The 19137-nt window shown below is 53.2% G+C and overlaps 1 protein-coding gene across 5 annotated transcripts in view; it reads right to left on the bottom strand.

Annotated features, from left to right (window-relative positions):
• Positions 1–389: 389 nt before the first annotated feature.
• Positions 390–19137, bottom strand: part of rfx2 (regulatory factor X, 2 (influences HLA class II expression)) — a 44376-nt gene continuing 25628 nt past the window's right edge. For 3 of the 5 annotated variants that reach the window (XM_035413314.1, XM_035413316.1, XM_035413313.1), the window contains exons 5-18: positions 18359–18626; positions 15351–15425; positions 11435–11616; positions 9702–9821; positions 9199–9314; positions 8603–8721; positions 4896–5008; positions 4481–4632; positions 4011–4108; positions 3668–3817; positions 3341–3549; positions 2743–2896; positions 2168–2210; positions 537–672 (exon numbers count right to left, since the gene is read on the bottom strand). In XM_035413314.1, coding sequence (XP_035269205.1) covers positions 563–672; positions 2168–2210; positions 2743–2896; positions 3341–3549; positions 3668–3817; positions 4011–4108; positions 4481–4632; positions 4896–5008; positions 8603–8721; positions 9199–9314; positions 9702–9821; positions 11435–11616; positions 15351–15425; positions 18359–18626 — 1909 coding nt within the window. In that variant the 3' untranslated portion in view covers positions 537–562. Of the gene's footprint in view, positions 673–2167; positions 2211–2742; positions 2897–3340; positions 3550–3667; positions 3818–4010; positions 4109–4480; positions 4633–4895; positions 5009–8602; positions 8722–9198; positions 9315–9701; positions 9822–11434; positions 11617–15350; positions 15426–18358; positions 18627–19137 lie in introns of all 5 variants that reach the window. The other 2 variants (XM_035413311.1, XM_035413312.1) reach the window with 2 other exon arrangements.

A 19137-nucleotide genomic window follows, 5' to 3' on the forward strand; every position in this document is an offset into this window, starting at 1 on the left:
TTTTTTTTTGTTGTTTTTTGTTGTTTTTTTTTCGTTTTTGTTTTTCCGTCTAAGGCACTGGAGTAAGCGGCTGGCGCGGCTACGGAAACGGCTCTCGCACAAGGCCAAGCGTCGAGCCGGACGTCGAGCACTGCACGAAAAGTTCATTCTTGGCTTCACAGTTTTTTTTTTTTTTTTTTTCAATTTTCGTTTTTTTTTTTTTCTTTTTTAAAGTTGCAGTACAGGAACACGAAGGAACGGAAAAAAAAAAAATCTTTTTAAAATTAGAACTATAATCTCCAGTAAAGTCAAAAATCTCACAGAAGCGTTTGCTTTTCTCTCGGACACAGGTCTTCCCTCCCGCCTTTGAGAAAAGCCGGGAACATCGGCGGCGGGGGTTGGGGGGGGGGAGGCGGGGGGGCAGGGTGGGATTGGGGGTGGAGCGAACGCTGCTCGCTCTCCTCTTTCTCTCTATGTACACCGCCCACGCTGCAGCCCTCAGCCCGGGGGTCTGTGGGCATGGTTTGGGCGTGGCCCGGGCGTGGTTTGGGCGTGGCCCGGGCGTGGTTTGGGCGCGGCACGCTCAGATCTCCTGCAGGGAGGTGGGCTCCCGCTTGACCGCCAGCTCGCTGGGGCCTCGGGACATGTCCCCGTCGCTGCCCAGGTCGCTCATGTCGTCAGAGAAGGACGAGTCTGCAAGAGCAAGAGCATCGTTTAGAAAAAAATACACCAGAGAAGGACCAGTCTAAGAGAGCGTCATCATCGTTTAAAATAATAAACCAGAGAAGGACCTGTCTAAGAGAGCGTCAGCATCGTTTAAAATAATAAACCAGAGAAGGACCAGTCTAAGAGAGCGTCAGCATCGTTTAAAATAAATAAACCAGAGAAGGACCAGTCTAAGAGAGCGTCAGCATCGTTTAAACATAAATAAATAAACCAGAGAAGGACCAGTCTAAGAGAGTGTCAGCATCGTTTAAAATAATAAACCAGAGAAGGACCAGTCTAAGAGAGCGTCAGCATCGTTTAAAATAATAAACCAGAGAAGGACCAGTCTAAGAGAGCGTCAGCATCGTTTAAAATAATAAACCAGAGAAGGACCAGTCTAAGAGAGCGTCAGCATCGTTTAAAATAATAAACCAGAGAAGGACCAGTCTAAGAGAGCGTCAGCATCGTTTAAAATAATAAACCAGAGAAGGACCAGTCTAAGAGAGCGTCAGCATCGTTTAAAATAATAAACCAGAGAAGGACCAGTCTAAGAGAGCGTCAGCATCGTTTAAAATAATAAACCAGAGAAGGACCAGTCTAAGAGAGCGTCAGCATCGTTTAAAATAATAAACCAGAGAAGGACCAGTCTAAGAGAGCGTCAGCATCGTTTAAAATAATAAACCAGAGAAGGACCAGTCTAAGAGAGCGTCAGCATCGTTTAAAATAATAAACCAGAGAAGGACCAGTCTAAGAGAGCGTCAGCATCGTTTAAAATAATAAACCAGAGAAGGACCAGTCTAAGAGAGCGTCAGCATCGTTTAAAATAATAAACCAGAGAAGGACCAGTCTAAGAGAGCGTCAGCATCGTTTAAAATAATAAACCAGAGAAGGACCAGTCTAAGAGAGCGTCAGCATCGTTTAAAATAATAACCAGAGAAGGACCAGTCTAAGAGAGCGTCAGCATCGTTTAAAATAATAAACCAGAGAAGGACCAGTCTAAGAGAGCGTCAGCATCGTTTAAACATAAATAATAAACCAGGGAATCAGTGTGTGAGGGAGAGTGTGAGAGCGTTAGCATCATTTATAAAAATAAATATAAATACATACAAACGCATCTGAGAACCTTCAGACACCAGTGGCATCTACAGTACTAATGCATTACTGTAATCTTAAAACGTGACTTACTAACATTCACAACAAAGACTTTAATTGTACTGAGAGAGCAGCAGGTTTGTTAAATTCTCCTGAGCCTGCAGGAGCTCCCATTTTAGGAGCATTCACTCCTGAAGACTGATGTGTGCCAACTGGAAACATGATTTAGGAGCGCACTGTGTGACTGGGATCCATTAGTGCACTCGACTTGTGCTTGAATAAAATGTCAGCACACTGCCCTGAGGAGGATGTATTTGTAACAGCCTGATGCCAGTGCGCACAGGTTTGAGCAGAGCAGTGCGATGCGGAGGAAGTGGAGGCGCGAGTCTACCTTTCTCCATCAGCATGGGCATCATGGAGTTGAGGTCGCTGAACTGCGATGAGAAAAGGCAGAGAGGAACAGGTGAATGCCGGCTCAAACACGGCCGCCATTTTGGCTCTTTGCATCCAGACTGACTTAGAACAGTGCACGAGCAAAGGTTTTAGGCAAGGAGCAGAAATGACGCCCAGCCTTCAGCCGATGATGGACAGAAAACTGCAGTCCGTACAGAAACCCACCGGATAACGTTAAGGATCTCGGTCAGTACGAGGCAGAGGCCGAGGACGTCTAACTTTTAAGCAGCGATCGGGTTTCAGGACGTAGTGTCAGATGTACCCATGATAAATGCTCTGGGTTCAGTGTTAGTTAAGCCACAGTCGCAGTGTAAATGGATGTCTTTGCAAACCAAAGCGAATGTGAGCCAGTGCCTGGGCAATAAACCTTGCAAAGTGAAGGTAAGTCAAGGTAAGTTAAAATAAAGCAGGTGAAGGTAAGTTAGGTTAAGGTAAGGTCAGCGTGAGGAGAAGAGTGTCTGACGCAGCGTCGCGGTTAGCCGTTGCTAATCGAAGCCGTCCGTCGCCGCTCACCTCTCCCATGACGGCGATGGGAGTCTCGCCCGTGGCCTGGGCCACGCGGTGCTCCACCAGGTAGAACATGTACTCGTCGTACAGCAGCCGGATCAGGTGGAAGGAGCCGAAGCTGGCGGCGCTGCGCAGGGTCAGGTCTCTGATCACCATGGAGCTGAGAGAGAGAGGGAGAGGGAGAGGGGGGAGAGAGAGAGAGAGGGGGAGAGAGAGAAGGGGGAGAGAGGGGGAGAGAGGAGGGTGGAGAAAGAGAGGGGAGGGGAGCAGGAGAGAGAGAGAGGGGGAGAGGGAGGGGGGGGAGAGAGATGGGGGGAAAAAGTGAGAGAGTGGGGGAGAGAAAGTGAGAGATGTTATTAGTATGTATTAGAATGTTCACTGTTACTAGCATTTCACTGTACATTTGTATTTCTAATTATTTCTGATGCTTTGGCAATATTTACATATGTATTTTAAATGATGTCTGATGCTTTGGCAATATTTACATATGTATTTTAAATGATTTCTGATGCTTTGGCAATATTTACATATGTACTTCCTGCCAATACGCAAGTCATTCATGGCCCGGTAAGGACGGAGGCGCGGGGGGAGCGGGCCGAGCTACCTGTAGAAGGACCACTTGAGCAGGAACTGGCGGGCGGCGCGGGGGAAGCTGGCGCTGCCCTCGTGGGGCTTCAGGACCTGGTTCACCACGTTGTCCAGCCAGGCGGCCCACTGGTCCAGGGAGCTCTGCTGCTGCAGCGTCACCTTGAAGTCCTGCTCCAGCCTCTGCACCACCGCCTCGTCGCACTGGCACACCCACGAGGCCTGCTCCTGTACCGGGGGGGGGGGGGGGGGTCACGCGTGGTCAGAGGCTGCGCGTGTCTGACGCGTGACATCATCAAAGCGCGAATCCTGTATGAGTGACATCATCAGCGCGCGCCGGCGGTACCTGCACGTTGGCGAAGTCGACGCGGTTGAGGTCGCTGAGCATCTGGTTGATCTGCGAGGTGTTCTGCAGCACGGCCCGCGCCGCCTGCGCCAGGTGGTTCAGGGAGGTGTACCTGCGCAGCGTCTGCGCAAACGCGCTCACCACCGCCGCCTGCAACGCACAGGGATGCACAGGGGGGGCGCTCAAGAGCTGCGCGCCAGCTGCATGCATGCCACACGCGTCCTAAACACGTCCTATACACATCCTGCACACACCCTACACTCATCCTACACACATCCTACAGGCATCCTACACACATCCTAAGCACGTCCCATCCCTGTGTGGCCCCTCGGGGCCCCGGTACCTTGGTGCGGACGATCTCCTGCGGGAAGTCTCTCATGGCGGAGGTCAGCCACCCCTCCAGACTCTTGGCGAAGTTGCGAATGGCCTGAGTCAGAGTGCCTGAAGCAGAGAGTCAGAGACCGAGTCAGGGACAGAGGCACAGAGTCAAATTCAGTCAGAGATAGTCAGAGAGTCTAATTCGGTCAGAAACAGAGTCAGAGTCAGAGATGGAGACAGAGTAAGAGTCAGCCAGACAGAATCAGTCGGAGTCAGAGACAGACATGGAATGGGATGATAAAGCATTAGAGACAGAATACAGCAAAATTAGCACATGTGAGGAAGTGTTCGGAAGAGGGGGGAGGAGACAGGCGGTCAGGGAGAGGAGGCAGGAGATCGGGGAGGCGGTGTGGGACTGATTAGGGGGAGGCGGCGCGGGACTGATCAGGGGGAGGCGGCGCGGGACTGATCAGGGGGAGGCGGCGCGGGACTGACTGGGCACAGGTCTGAGCACGTCAGGGATGAGGATCTCCACCAGCGCCTGGTACAGGATGTGGTCACAGCTGCGCATCCACAGTCTGACCGGCTCGTACTTGCACAGAGACACCAGCTTCTCCCTGGGAATCACCCCCTCTGTCTCCTCCTCACTGCAGATACACACACATACATATACACACGCGCGTACACACACACGCACACATACACAAAACCACAGAAATTAAACATTACAGGTCATAGGTTTTAATCATAAACACTGCATAAAGAATATGTTTAAAATACTAAGTGTCTGCTTTGCCATATTAATTTCATATCACATGACTGTGTTTTACTGTGTATTACATTAATGCAATACTCTCTCAGTTCTCAAGCTTGCAGCTAACAGAGTCGAGCTGCAGTTCCGGACTCTGACCTGTTAGGGAGAGGAGTTGCTCCGTCACTAGATGGCGCTGTTGAATACCAGAAGGTCTGCCACAGTTTCTCGATGTAGTGGAACTGCAGGTTCATCACCACGTCTAGAGTGGCCTGGGAGGGGGGAGGCGGGAGGGGGGCACAAACATGAGAAACGTCCTCTCACACCTCCTGCTTCACACACACACACACACACACACATCTAAACACTACATCCTCCATGGGTTAACCCAATGTCCTATTTTATAGCCCGTCAGGTGCTAGAACCAAAGTGCTCTCCTGTCAGGAAAGTGCAATCTGATTGGCCGACTCCTAAAAATAAAATGAACTGTTTTTTAAATTTGACAGTTATCTGTGTCACAGGTGACTGTTTCATCAGTGTGTTTCCTCATATGAGCGCAGCACCAAGAAGTGCGCGAATTTCGCCCCCCTGTCACATGACTTCCTGGTTCCTCTCTTTGTGTTTGAATTCAAGAGCAAACGTTGCACACACGCGCGTGCGCACACACACACACACACACACACACACACACACACACACACAGGGAACACCGCTCAGGATGCTGTGCCAATCGAGGGAGGAACGTAAGAATGCAGGCATGAGCCTCCAATTAGCAGATACTTTTGTTTTTAAAAGGAGCAGAAAAAAACAAAACAAAGGGCACCTGCAAGCCTGTACCGTTTAAATATCTTCCACAAAGACGGCACTGATAAACCTGGAAATATTCTGCCCTCTGGAACACTCACACGCATGAACACACACACACATACACACACGCACGTGCATACACTAACACACTCGTGTGCGCACAGTCACACATACGCACACACACACTCGCACACATGCACACACACATCCACACTTACACACACATGCACAAACACACACACGCACACACATACACGCACACATGCACACACACATCCACACACACACACACACACACACACGCACAAACACAAGGCATGCCAGGCAGTTCTTGAGGTGGTATGCTCCAGCTAAACTAAATGAAAAGTTGTCAAAGCGCACAGTCTTCACTGCAGCAGACAGAGCTTCCGTGCAGAGCAGAGCAGAGCAGCATGTCCTCTGTGTCAGAGAGCTCCAGTCCCCTCACGCTGCTCGCTGTGACTGCGCGCGGCCACGGATCCCCGCTTGGCAGCGCACGCTCAACCGCGTATCCCCTTACAGACGGCGCTATAGATTTTCCTTCGATCACACGATATGTTTTCGCTTCCTCTCTCCGAGCGTCGCCATGGCAACCTTGTTTACCGTTGCCCCCGGCAACCGCTCAAACACGCCGAACTCCAAAACAAAGGAAAATTTCCCCCCCCGGTCCTTATAAACAGGCGTTTTTTTTTGCCTCTTGCTTCTTCGCCGGGCGGGCTGAGCAGCTCGTCTGAGACCGAGGTCTCGGGGTGAGGGATGGACGTACCGTTCCTTATGGCAGCCCGGAATACGGCCATTGTGGCTGGTGGTGTTTCCCCCCCCCCCCCCCCCCCCCAGAGCACTCTTTAAGCATAAATAATGAACTTACCATAGAGTTCGCAAACATGACTGACAGCAGAATATTAACAGCTTTTCCCACCCAAAACTTGGCATTAATGACTGCAGCTGCAGGTGTCTGGCCCACTAGAGTGACATCTCAGCAGCTGTGTGTTCCTGCATCGCTTAAAGTAACCAGCAGGGGCAGCGTCCTGCGCAAAATAAAACATGCACGAACGCGCACACATGCATGCGCACAAGCAGACACACATACACGCACGCACACATGCACGCACACCCGCGCACACACACACACACACGCACACACACACACAACAGAGGAACCCTCGGGAGGCCAGTAGCAGTGGTGCTGATCTGGCTAGTTTTGGGGTCATCCCAAAGCCTGAGACCCTCAGTCCTACCACCTGTAAGCTCCACGATTCCAGGAGCTGACCCGGATCTCCTCAGGACCCTTGACCTCCAGGCTAACCGCTTTAACGCCAAAACGCAGAAAAACCCGTAGGACACGAGAGCCAAGGAGCTCTGTGGCCAGGGAGAAAGGAAAGTGCACTCTGAAAGACCAGCTGGTCGCGCACAGACTCCTCAAAATGAAAAAAAAAGGAAAGAACTTTTTAATTCAAAGTTACACCTCTGTGAGCTCAGCACAATCTCCGAGACTAGCCGACAGATCTGGCGATCCAATAAAAATAGGCTTTGTCAGCTCCAATATGTCCCAGGCACACAGTTTACTTATTAAAATCATATTAAAATGGGATAAAGATGTTGCTTTGCACACCCAAGATATTCAAAAATAAGCCACTGTTAACAACACACTCACACACACTCACACACACACACACACACACACTAACACACACACACACACACACTCACACACACTCACACACACACACACACACACACACTCACACACACACACACTAACACACACACACACACACACTAACACACTAACACACACACACACACACACTCACACACACACACACACACACACACTAACACACTAACACACACACACACACACACACACACACACACTAACACACTAACACACACACACACACACAGGGACACACATACACACTCACACACACAGGGACACACACACACCCTAACACACACACACACACACACACAGACAGGACAAAGACAGAGGCGTGTTTGTGGCAGCGCAGACGGACGGCGGGCGGAAGGTTAATTGGCGCGCCCTGAAAGCGCCGCCGCGGCGACGGCGATGAAAGGCGGCGGGAACAAAAGCGGCGCCGCGCGGCCGGACGCGGGCGCGGGCCGCCAACAACGCGCCAGGGCGGAGCGCTTTAATGAGCCGCCCCTTCATCTGCGCCGCCGCGGCGACACGCGCATAAACAACCAGCGCTGAGCGCCCGCCCGCTCGCTCGCCCACCGAACCGCCGGCTCCGCCGCTCCGCTCCCGCCCGCGACCCCCTCAGAGGTTCCGGAGAGTTCCGGCCGCCTCCGTGGAGAAGTCCCGCCCCGCGCACCCCTGTTTCCTCGAAACCCCCGCGCGTTCGCTCAACCCCGCTCTGCGTAAGAGCGGAGTGCGGTACGGCGGGTAGAGAACCGGACCTCAGCCCACAGGCTAAAGGTCATGGGTTCGATTCCCACACTGTGGCTGAACCCTTGAGCGAGGTGCTTAACCTGGATCACCTCAGTGAATATCCAGCTGTGTATCGCAGAGCAGGAGTGCAGAAGGGCCGATCCGTTTCAGGATTTTGTGCCCACTTCGGTTCTTAATTATTTAATTAGCTCAATTATATCTTGATCAGACATTTGTTTGTAAGAATTTAAATTCTTGTAAATAAGAATTGTAAATAAGAATTTGTTCTTAATAACATGCCTGGTGAAACAAAGGTGAAATAAATCAAATAAAATTGTTTGAAGCACCAGCTACAGCCGCAGACTGCAAGTGCATCCTAAAGATTTTACTGTGGTCAAGTACTGGAGTGAACCAGCGTAGTTTATAGAGCTGTCAGAAAACTACAACTAAGGCAATTGGTTGGAACAAAAAGCACACAGCACCAGCCCTCCAGGACCTCAGTTACACACCCCACTGATGTATAGTATAGAGTGTCTGTAAGCCGTGTCTGCTGAAGCTCAGCTGTAACTCTGAAGGCCCAGCCAGGCCCGCCTCTGAGTGGGCGGGCCCGTCGGCATGGCGACGCGGGGGTGACGGGCGGCCGTACCTCGCAGTGGTCCCTGTACAGGCTCTGCAGCTTCTTGACGTCGTTGGGGCTGATGCGCTCGGGCAGGGGGCAGGAGCCCAGGTCCGGGGAGGGGAACGGGGGCAGCACGTGGGACACGTCTGCCGGCGGGACGAGAGACGGCGGTCAGCGGACACGTTATTCCCGCCAAAACACTTCATGATCCGATGCAGGGCTGCCCAACCCTGGAGACCTACCATCCTATAGGTTTTCACCCCAGCCCTAACAAAGCGCACCTCATTCAACAGCTAGAGCTCCTATTAAGCTGCTAATTAGTAGAATCAGGTGTGCCAATCGAAGAGCGGAAAACCTACAGGACAGAAGATTTCCAGGAACAGGGTTGGGCAGCCCTGCTCTAATATATTATTCACAATACAAACCAGACCGTTAGCGCTGGGTACCTGCTCGGTAAATGCCCTTGTCCGGGGTGAAATAGCTTATGTTCTCGCACACCCGTTTCTATGCCGGGTATGATCGCCATAGCGATGAGAGCGATCATGTGATCACGCGCGCAGCAGCGGCCCCACCTGCCGCTCACAGGGGCAGGGCTTGCGCTGTGGGGGCGGGGCCACGCTCACCGATGTACTGCTGGTGGTGCTGGCTCTGGGCGGCCAGGTCGGGCGTGCCGGAGGAGTGCTGGGAGCCGCCGGAGAAGCTGTCCCCCATGCCGTCCACCTTCTGCAGGGGCTTGAACCTGAGCACGGGGGAGAGGGGCGGAGCAACGCTGTGAGGGGCAGGGCCGGAGCTCACTACAGGGCAGCTAGAGGGAGGGGCCGGGAAGGGGGGCGGGGCCAGGAAGAGGGAGGGGCCCAGATGCGGGGACGGAAGGAAAGGGGGAGGGGCCAGGAGGTAGGGAGGGTTCACCAATGGATTGTAAAAGAGTAGGGAAAGATGACAGATTAGTGCAGTTTCAGCTTCATACAGCCTGTGCTTGGGGGGGTGTGGAGCTGAGCTGTGCAGCTGATGTGAGGATATGGGGGGTAGTTTGGGGGGGGGGGGGGGGGGTGGAGCTGAGCTGTGCAGCTGATGTGAGGATATGGGGGATAGTTTGGGTTGAGGGGGGGGGGGGGGGGGGGCGCACCTCTGTTTCTGGTGGATGGGCTGCTGTCTCATGGCCGTGTACTGGGAGTCCTCCTGCAGCCGATTCAGAGGGGAGTCCGGTTTCAGACGGATGCCATAGTAATGATACTTAGAGTTCCCCCTGAGAGAGAGAGACAGAGAGAGAGAGAGGGAGAGGGGGGGGGGGGGAGGAGAGGGAAAGAGAGATAGAGAGAGGGAGACGGGGGGGGAGGGGAGGGGAGGGGAGGAGAGATTCATTTTATTATTCATATATATTTTTAGAAAACAATTGCCTACATTTTTGGAAAACAATTGCCACTTTGTCCATGCGTGTTTGTGCGAAAAAAAAAAGCACATTTTTGTTTGTATTTAAGATGGAGGGGGAAAGAAAGAGGGAGAGGGAAACGGAGAGCGGATGCAGTGATCAGCCTCTCCACACGCCGCTGCTCAGCTGTGCGCTAACCCACTTCTCAAACGCTCGACGGTGTTTACAGTCAACAGACAAAATCAAACGCTGTGAAATCCCCATCCTTCCTTTACCCAGCTCATACACACGCAGCGCACGCTAAATTAGCCCCGCCCCTCTCTCACACAATGTGCTCTAAATTAGCCCCGCCCCTCTCTCTCACAAAATGTGCTCTAAATTAGCCCCGCCCCTCTCCCTCACACAATGTGCTCTAGATTAGCCCCGCCCCTCTCCCTCACACAATGTGCTCTAGATTAGCCCCGCCCCTCTCCCTCACACAATGTGCTCTAGATTAGCCCCGCCCCTCTCCCTCACACAATGTGCTCTAGATTAGCCCCGCCCCTCTCTCTCACACAATGTGCTCTAGATTAGCCCCGCCCCTCTCCCTCACACAATGTGCTCTAGATTAGCCCCGCCCCTCTCCCTCACACAATGTGCTCTAGATTAGCCCCGCCCCTCTCTCTCACACAATGTGCTCTATATTAGCTCCGCCCCCTCTCACTCACACAATGTGCTCTATATTAGCCCCGCCCCTCTCTCTCACACAATGTGCTCTAAATTAGCCCCGCCCCTCTCTCACTCACACAATGTGCTCTAACTTAGCCCCACCCCTCTCCCTCACACAATGTGCTCTAGATTAGCCCCGCCCCTCTCAGTCACACAATGTGCTCTAAATTAAACCCGCCCCCTTCTCACTCACACAATGTGCTGTAAATTAGCCACGCCCCTCTCTCTCACACAATGTGCTCTAAATTAGACCCGCCCCCTCTCACTCACACAATGTGCTGTAAATTAGCCCTGCCTCTTTCTCTCTCACACGCACATTCTGTTCTAAATTAGCTCTCTCGCTCTCTCACACGGTCTAGTATAAATTAGCCCTTCCTTTCACTGTTGGTGTGCAGTAAATTAGCCTGTCTCTCTTACTGCCCCTCTCTCTCTCAGTTTCTGTCTCTCTCCGCCTCTTTCTCTCCCTCTCTCTCTCCCCCCACTCTCTCCAGCTCTCTCTCTCCGTCTCTCTCCCTCCATCTCTCTCTCTCCCTCTCTCTCCAGCTTACTATCACTCTCTCTCTCTCCCTCTCTCTCCCCCCCCCTCCCTCTCTCTCTCTCCAGCTCACTATCCCTCTCTCTCTCTCTCTCTCCAGCTCTCCCTCTATCTCTCTCCCCCCCTCTCTCCCTCTCTCTCTCTCCCCCTCCCTCTCTCTCTCTCTCTCTCTCTCTCCCCCTCCCTCTCTCTCTCTCTCTCTCTCCCCCCCTCTCCGCTCGTGCTCGTGGCGGCGGGCGGGGCGGACCTGTTGCCGAGCCGACGGGTGCGCAGGCCCATGAAGACGGAGCGGATGAGCTTGCCGAAGGAGGCGGCGTTGACCGGGTCCAGCTTCTGCTCCTGGCAGTGCCACAGGTAGTGGTTGTACAGAGAGCTGCGCGGGAGGCTGACGCCGTCCGCCGTCTCGTAGTTATCCAGCAGCCACTGCAACTGAACACAGCACAGCACGGAGGCGCAGTCAGACACTGAACACAGCACAGAGGCGCAGTCAGACACTGAACACAGCACAGAGGCGCAGTCAGGCCGGCTGAACACAACACAGAGGCGCAGTCAGGCCACTGAACACAGCACAGCACGGAGGCGCAGTCAGACCACTGAACACAGCACAGAGGCGCAGTCAGACCACTGAACACAGCACAGAGGCGCAGTCAGGCCACTGAACACAGCACAGCACGGAGGCGCAGTCAGACCACTGAACACAGCACAGAGGCGCAGTCAGACCACTGAACACAGCACAGAGGCGCAGTCAGACCAGCTGAACACAGTTTGGAGAGACAGTGTCATGGCTGAACACAGCACATGCACACACACACACACACATATTCACACACGAACCCACACACATACACATACAGACACACACACACATGCATGCATACACATAGAGCGGCAAAACCTTATAACCTAAAGGTAACAGGTTCGATTCTCCGCTAGGACACTGCCGTTGTACCCTTGAGCAAGGTACTTAACCTGCATTGCTCCAGTATATATCCAGCTGTATAATTTGATACAATGTAAATGCTATGTAAAAATTTTTTTTTTTTTTTTTTTAAGTTGTGCAAGTCGCTCTGGATAAGAGCGTCTGCTAAATGCCTGTAATGTAATGTAACATACAGACACATACACACACACACACACACACGCGCAGAGGAGGGCCGCCAGAGGTAAACACTGCATTTACACAGCAGATGGAGGAGAAGGCAGGGTGTTGTTGGTGGTGGTGGTGGTGGTGGGGGGGGGGGGGAGGGGGGGAGGATATTCATGACACTTAACACCGGCTTCCACGTCGCAAACAGACGGAAGCAGAGATTGATAGGCAAATTAGCGATTATTACATCAATTACTCCGACAGTGTAAAAGACCACAGCGGGCCTCCACACTCCCCGGCAACAGAGAGGCAGCTCTGACACCCAGTATTATTATTTTCCTTCCGCGGGGGGGGGGGGGGGGGGGGGTGCGGGGTGTGGAGGGGATGGAGGGTGGGGGTGGGGGTGGGGGGGGACGCACGCGCAGGAGCGGCGCTGCAACCCGCCCGCTCGTCTGGCGCTCTCGGCGGCGGGAGCGGACGCTGAACCGTCCCCTCGTCTCCACGCGCCGACAGCGGCGGTGAATGACAGGCTAAGTGTCGGGGAGACCGGGCCTCCTCGCCGGGGCTGTCAGGCTGGGGGGGGGCGCGAACGCGATGATTCACGACAAGGAACCGCCGCAAACACAACCGCCCCCCCGCCCGCCATCTTCCCCACGGAGACCGGCCTTCAAATCAAACGCCTGCTTTTCGGACGGTCGGGAGGGCAGTGGCTCATTCGCTTACTCCCCGTAAGAATTATGAAGACACCAGCGAGCCCATTAAGCCATTACACCTCGCTGGTGCATCAGAGGGCAAACGACACACGCTGACTTTCATACAGAATATAAAAATGTATTTGTTTTAATATATTGTTCTAATACGATTTTTATCATAATTCATATTTGAACAAAGTGCAGTGATAGAAAGAGTTACGGCCTCTCACAGAACACGAGCACAGTGCGATGACATCCGCATGCCATACATAAGCGCATACATACTAGCGTTACAAAGCCTTATAAGCATGCACGAAACACACAGCCTGACCAGCGCTAGGAACACAGTAAACTGCACGCGAGCTGTGGACAGGAGTGAAGACGCATGGATGCCCACTCCCGGGGAGAGAGAGAGACAGCGTGTAAATAAACAAGTGTGAGTGAATGTGTGTGTATGTGTGTGTGTGTGTGTGTGCGCGTGTGTGTGTGTGCGCGTGTACATGCTGCCTCTCCTCATATTTAAGTAACGCAGCAATGACGTCGTCTGATTTCACCGCCGCACATTCCCCGCCAGTCTTTGTGTCTACGCCGCGCGGACGGAGCGTAGCCGGTGTCGTTATGGCGGGGGGGGGGAGCCGCTGCACGCAGGAGAGGTTAAGACGCATGCGCTTTCATCCAGGGGACAGCGAGGGCAGGTTAAACGTGCGGCAAACCAAGCGAGGAGCGGGCGCAGGAGCGAGTGCTGTCACACCTTACAGACTCAGGGAGCGCTCGGGGTCTACAGGCGCAGAACGTCCGGGTGTCCAACCCTACGGACTCAAACTGCTCGAGTCTAAACTTACTGCCTCAGAGTGCTCGGGAGTCTAACCCTACTGACTCAGAGACTGATCGGGAGTCTAACCCTACTGACTCAGAGACTGATCGGGAGTCTAACCCTACTGACTCAGAGACTGATCGGGAGTCTAACCCGACTGACTCAGAGAGCGCGGGAGTCTAACCCTACTGACTCAGAGAGCTCGAGAGTCTAACCCTACTGGCTCAGAGACTGATCGGGAGTCTAACCCTACTGACTCAGAGACTGATCGGGAGTCTAACCCTACTGACTCAGAGAGCTCGAGAGTCTAACCCTACTGACTCAGAGAGCTCGAGAGTCTAACCCTACTGACTCAGAGACTGATCGGGAGTCTAACCCTACTGACTCAGAGACTGATCGGGAGTCTAACCCTACTGACTCAGAGAGCTCGGGAGTCTAACCCTACTGACTCAGAGAGCTCGAGAGTCTAACCCTACTGACTCAGAGACTGATCGGGAGTCTAACCCTACTGACTCAGAGACTGATCGGGAGTCTAACCCTACTGACTCAGAGACTGATCGGGAGTCTAACCCTACTGACTCAGAGAGCTCGAGAGTCTAACCCTACTGACTCAGAGACTGATCGGGAATCTAACCCTACAGACTCAGAGACTGATCGGGAGTCTAACCCGACTGACTCAGAGAGCTCGGGAGTCTAACCCTACTGGCTCAGAGACTGATCGGGAGTCTAACACTACTGACTCAGAGACTGATCGGGAGTCTAACCCTACTGACTCAGAGAGCTCGAGAGTCTAACCCTACTGACTCAGAGAGCTCGAGAGTCTAACCCTACTGACTCAGAGACTGATCGGGAGTCTAACCCTACTGACTCAGAGACTGATCGGGAGTCTAACCCTACTGACTCAGAGACTGATCGGGAGTCTAACCCTACTGACTCAGAGACTGATCAGGAGTCTAACCCTACTGACTCAGAGAGCTCGAGAGTCTAACCCTACTGACTCAGAGACTGATCGGGAGTCTAACCCTACTGACTCAGAGACTGATCGGGAGTCTAACCCGACTGACTCAGAGAGCTCGGGAGTCTAACCCTACTGACTCAGAGAGCTCGAGAGTCTAACCCTACTGACTCAGAGACTGATCGGGAGTCTAACCCTACTGACTCAGAGACTGATCGGGAGTCTAACCCTACTGACTCAGAGAGCTCGAGAGTCTAACCCTACTGACTCAGAGACTGATCGGGAGTCTAACCCTACTGACTCAGAGACTGATCGGGAGTCTAACCCTACTGACTCAGAGAGCTCGGGAGTCTAACCCTACTGACTCAGAGAGCTCGAGAGTCTAACCCTACTGACTCAGAGAGCTCGAGAGTCTAACCCTACTGACTCAGAGAGCTCGGGAGTCTAACCCTACTGACTCAGAGAGCTTGGGAGTCTAACCCTACTGACTCAGAGGGCTTGGGTTCGAGCAACACTGGGCAGCAGAGAAGACCGATGTGTTCACTTCAGCTGTGAGGCAGGCCAAAGCCGGCAGAGGCTTATCCTTCCCTGTAAACAGGTTCCTGGATGACTTACATGGCTGTTGAGCAGGCTGCTTTTGTGAGTGGTAATCCCTTCAGACTTTTGGAGGTTTTCAATCGCCATTTCAAGCTACAGGGGAAAAAAAAGCATGCAAAAATATAAAAGAGAGAGAGAGAGAGAGGGAGCGAGGGAGAGAGGGAGAGAGAGAAGGAGGAGAAGAAGAAAGGGAGTACAGAAACACAAAACAGAAAGGAAAGGAGACTGTTAGCTGCAGCCAGATCAGTGCATTTCCATCACACTCGGTCAGTGTCGCGGCCCGACTGGCGATGAGCTGACAAAAAGCATGCAAATGAGGGCACTCTCAGGGTTAAGCTGCACACCGAGGGCTTCCTGGTCCGACACATTCGAATATATGCAAATGGGCACCGCAAGTGGGGACGGGGGGGGGGGCGGGGGGGGAGGGGGGGCGCGCGCCCCACCGGGAGTGAGTCGGCAATCCCCCCCCCCCCCCCCCCACTCCCCAAACACTCACCCACCCACCCACCCCCCCTCCCCAAAATGTAATTATTGGAGAACAGCCCTCTTCTCCTCTCTCGGCACTGAGCAGAAGGCACTTCAGTCGACCCCCGCTAGCGGACACTGCAACGAATCCGAAACCAATTTCCACCCGATCCGCCGCCCCGGGGTCGTACCGGCCGCCCCCCTTCGCTTGGCCGTCCCGTTTAAATGCGAATTTCTGTCCCTTTCGGCCCAAAAGAGGAGAGGCGGGAGAGGCTGCGGTGGCCAGCAAACGTAGCGGTAAAGCCAGTGGCGAGCCCCCAAACACTTAGTGGGGGGGGGGGGGGGGGTCCGGGGGGGGAGAAAAAAGCCGAGAGAAAGATGTGCAGTGTAGTGGCCAAACATTAGGAGGGAAAAAACTGCATCTTTCCAAGCCTTTATAGCCCTCCCAGGGGCTCCGGGCCAAATGCTAATGAGCCGCAGGAGCCGGGCTCTTTGTCTCAAGTGCCTTTGGAAAAGGATTAAAGCTGGCAGTGCCTTCGTCCTGCTGTTCCTGTAACTACGCCCTTCTCCTCCTGTTCCTGTAACTACGCCCTTCTCCTCCTGTTCCTGTAACTACGCCCTTTGTCCTGCTGTTCCTGTAACTACGCCCTTCGTCCTCCTGTTCCTGTAACTACACCCTCCTCCTCCTGTTCCTGTAACTTCACCCTCCTCCTCCTGTTCCTGTAACTTCACCCTTCTCCTCCTGTTCCTGTAACTTCACCCTTCTCCTCCTGTTCCTGTAACTACAGCTTCACCCTGCTCCTCCTGTAACTTCACCCTCCTCCTCCTGTTCCTGTAACTTCACCCTCCTCCTCTTGTTCCTGTAACTTCACCCTTCTCCTCCTGTTCCTGTAACTATGCCCTCCTCCTCCTGTAACTTCACCCTCCTCCTCCTGTTCCTGTAACTACGCCCTCCTCCTGTTTCTGTAACTACACCCTCCTCCTCTTGTTCCTGTAACTACACCTTCCTCCTCCTGTTCCTGTAACTATGCCCTCGTTCTGTTCCTGTAACTTCACCCTCCTCCTCTCATTCCTGTAACTACACCCTCGTCTTGTTCCTGTAACTACAGCTTCACCCTTCTCCTCCTGTTCCTGTAACTTCACCCTTCACCTCCTGTTCCTGTACCTACACCCTCCGCTTGTTCCTGTAACTACAGCTTCACCCTTCTCCTCCTGTTCCTGTAACTACACCCTTCTCCTCCTGTTCCTGTACCTACACCCTCCTCCTGTTCCTGTAACTACAGCTTCACTTTTCTCCTCCTGTTCCTGTAACTACGCCCTTCTCCTCCTGTTCCTGTACCTACACCCTCCTCCTGTTCCTGTAACTACAGCTTCACCCTTCTCCTCCTGTTCCTGTAACTACGCCCTTCTCCTCCACATCCTCCTCCTCTTCCTGTAGCAGCGCTCTGGTCCGCCCCCCCCGCCGCCCCTCTTGCAGTCAATAGGGGGCGCTCATCGAGGCCACCGAATGGATCAGCGTGTGCGCGAGAACAGCTGGGCTGTGTGTATGCAGGCAGCCGACAGATCAGCGGCACCAGCGCATATCCCATGAGCCCCCTCCACAGCTTGGCACCATTTCCTAATCCTGGGGCCCCAAGACTGAGCGCAGTGCCTTTAACACTTAACCACTTAACGCTTTCCTTTTTAAATTTACATTCATTTAAATGTAAATATACACTGGAAGAAGCCAGGTTAGGATTGCAGGTAAAAGACCTCGTAAGTAACCTGCCATTTGCCATTTTGAGAATGCCAGGCTCTTATCAATCACTTTAAATGGCAAACATTCCGTGCAATCTTTGTCCACAAAAAAGTCCTGTAAAATAATGCACTTGAATTTATTTTTTATGAACTAGACTTTTTCCTGATGCTCAGCTTGAACCCAAAAACCCTTAACACACAAAGTGCCTATCACTGCCCCGAGGAGACCCATAGGGATATGACACTGAGCACAAGCAGTGTTAATGCGCATAAATTACTTCTGAGGATAAGGATAAGGCCAACCAAGGGGTCCTCTGGCGTTCTTCTACAACACAGAAGCGACTGAACCCTTCGAAGAGTAGGTTTTTTGGAATGTTTTGTTTTTTCTTCAAAATTCTAAGTCAGTGTTCTAGAACTCCAGGAGATTGTTACATCAGAATCAGAATGTTCAGTTAAGAACGTTCTAACTGCATATTTGTGATGTCGCACCATAAAAGGGTTAAAAGGTACGGCTCCCTGCCTTAGGCCACGCCTCCCAACCTCGCCGTCGAGACTGATGAAACCCTGCCACCACGACCTCAGCGTTCCTCGTGACATTCGTAAGCGTGCAGACAGACGCTGCAGTTACACTGCAGGTGTGTGTGTGTGTGTGTGCGTGTGTGTGTTTGTGTGTGTGTGCGTGCGTGTTTTAGGTCACCGTGTCGCTGTCCTGCTAGAATAAAGCAAAGCCGGTTCCCCTCAGAGGCGATAAAAGGACCTGTTTTTGTGTCTGTGTTGTAACGGCTGTAACGGTTGTAGCGGGTCACCCCGGTAACGGGCCGTACCATTGCGGAGGAGGAGCGGGCGGAGTGCGAGCCGAGGTGGCGGCCGCCGTCCATGCCGCCCCCGTGGATGAGGTAGGTCCCGCCGCTGGAGATGATCTGGCTGCCCCCCACGTCCATGGCCACGCCCACCATGCCGTGGGGGGGCACGCCGCCGGCCGACGACACCACCGTGGTGACCTGGGCGCCCCCCGCCTGCGAGTCGAAGTAGGCCCCCCCGCTGCTCTGCCCGTACAGCTGGGCCTCCGGGTTGTAGGAGTAGGCCGTCCGGCTGAGGAGAGGGGGGCAGGGTCACTCGTTCATCTCATTTACTCACTCGCTCGCTCGCTCGCCCGCCCGCCCACCCACCCACCCACCCACCCACCCACTCACTCACTCACTCACTCACTCACCCACCCACCCACCCACCCACCCACCCACCCACCAACCCACCCACCCACCCACCCACTCACTCACTCACTCACTCATCTACGCTCGCTAAACCTGAGGGGACTCGCTGTTTTCTGAAGGATCTTCACTGACCTTTGACCTCCGATGCGAGTTCTCCCCTTTCTCTACAGAAAACACTGTGCCCTTTCCACCCATCGTTTTCTTTAGAAATAGTGACAAAACGCATCCCTTCGCCTTATTCTGATCCTGTATTCATTTATCTTTTACATTTTTTTGTTAAACAATGAAAAAAAACGTCACAATTTTTTTGCACCGGCACAACGGTTGACGCTATTCTTTCGACTTCACATCCGTTTGAATGGCCTTCTGGGCAACATCCTGTCCCTCTCGGT

The sequence above is a fragment of the Anguilla anguilla genome, chromosome 4 (assembly GCF_013347855.1).
Source record: "Anguilla anguilla isolate fAngAng1 chromosome 4, fAngAng1.pri, whole genome shotgun sequence".
NCBI classification, from domain to species: domain Eukaryota; kingdom Metazoa; phylum Chordata; class Actinopteri; order Anguilliformes; family Anguillidae; genus Anguilla; species Anguilla anguilla.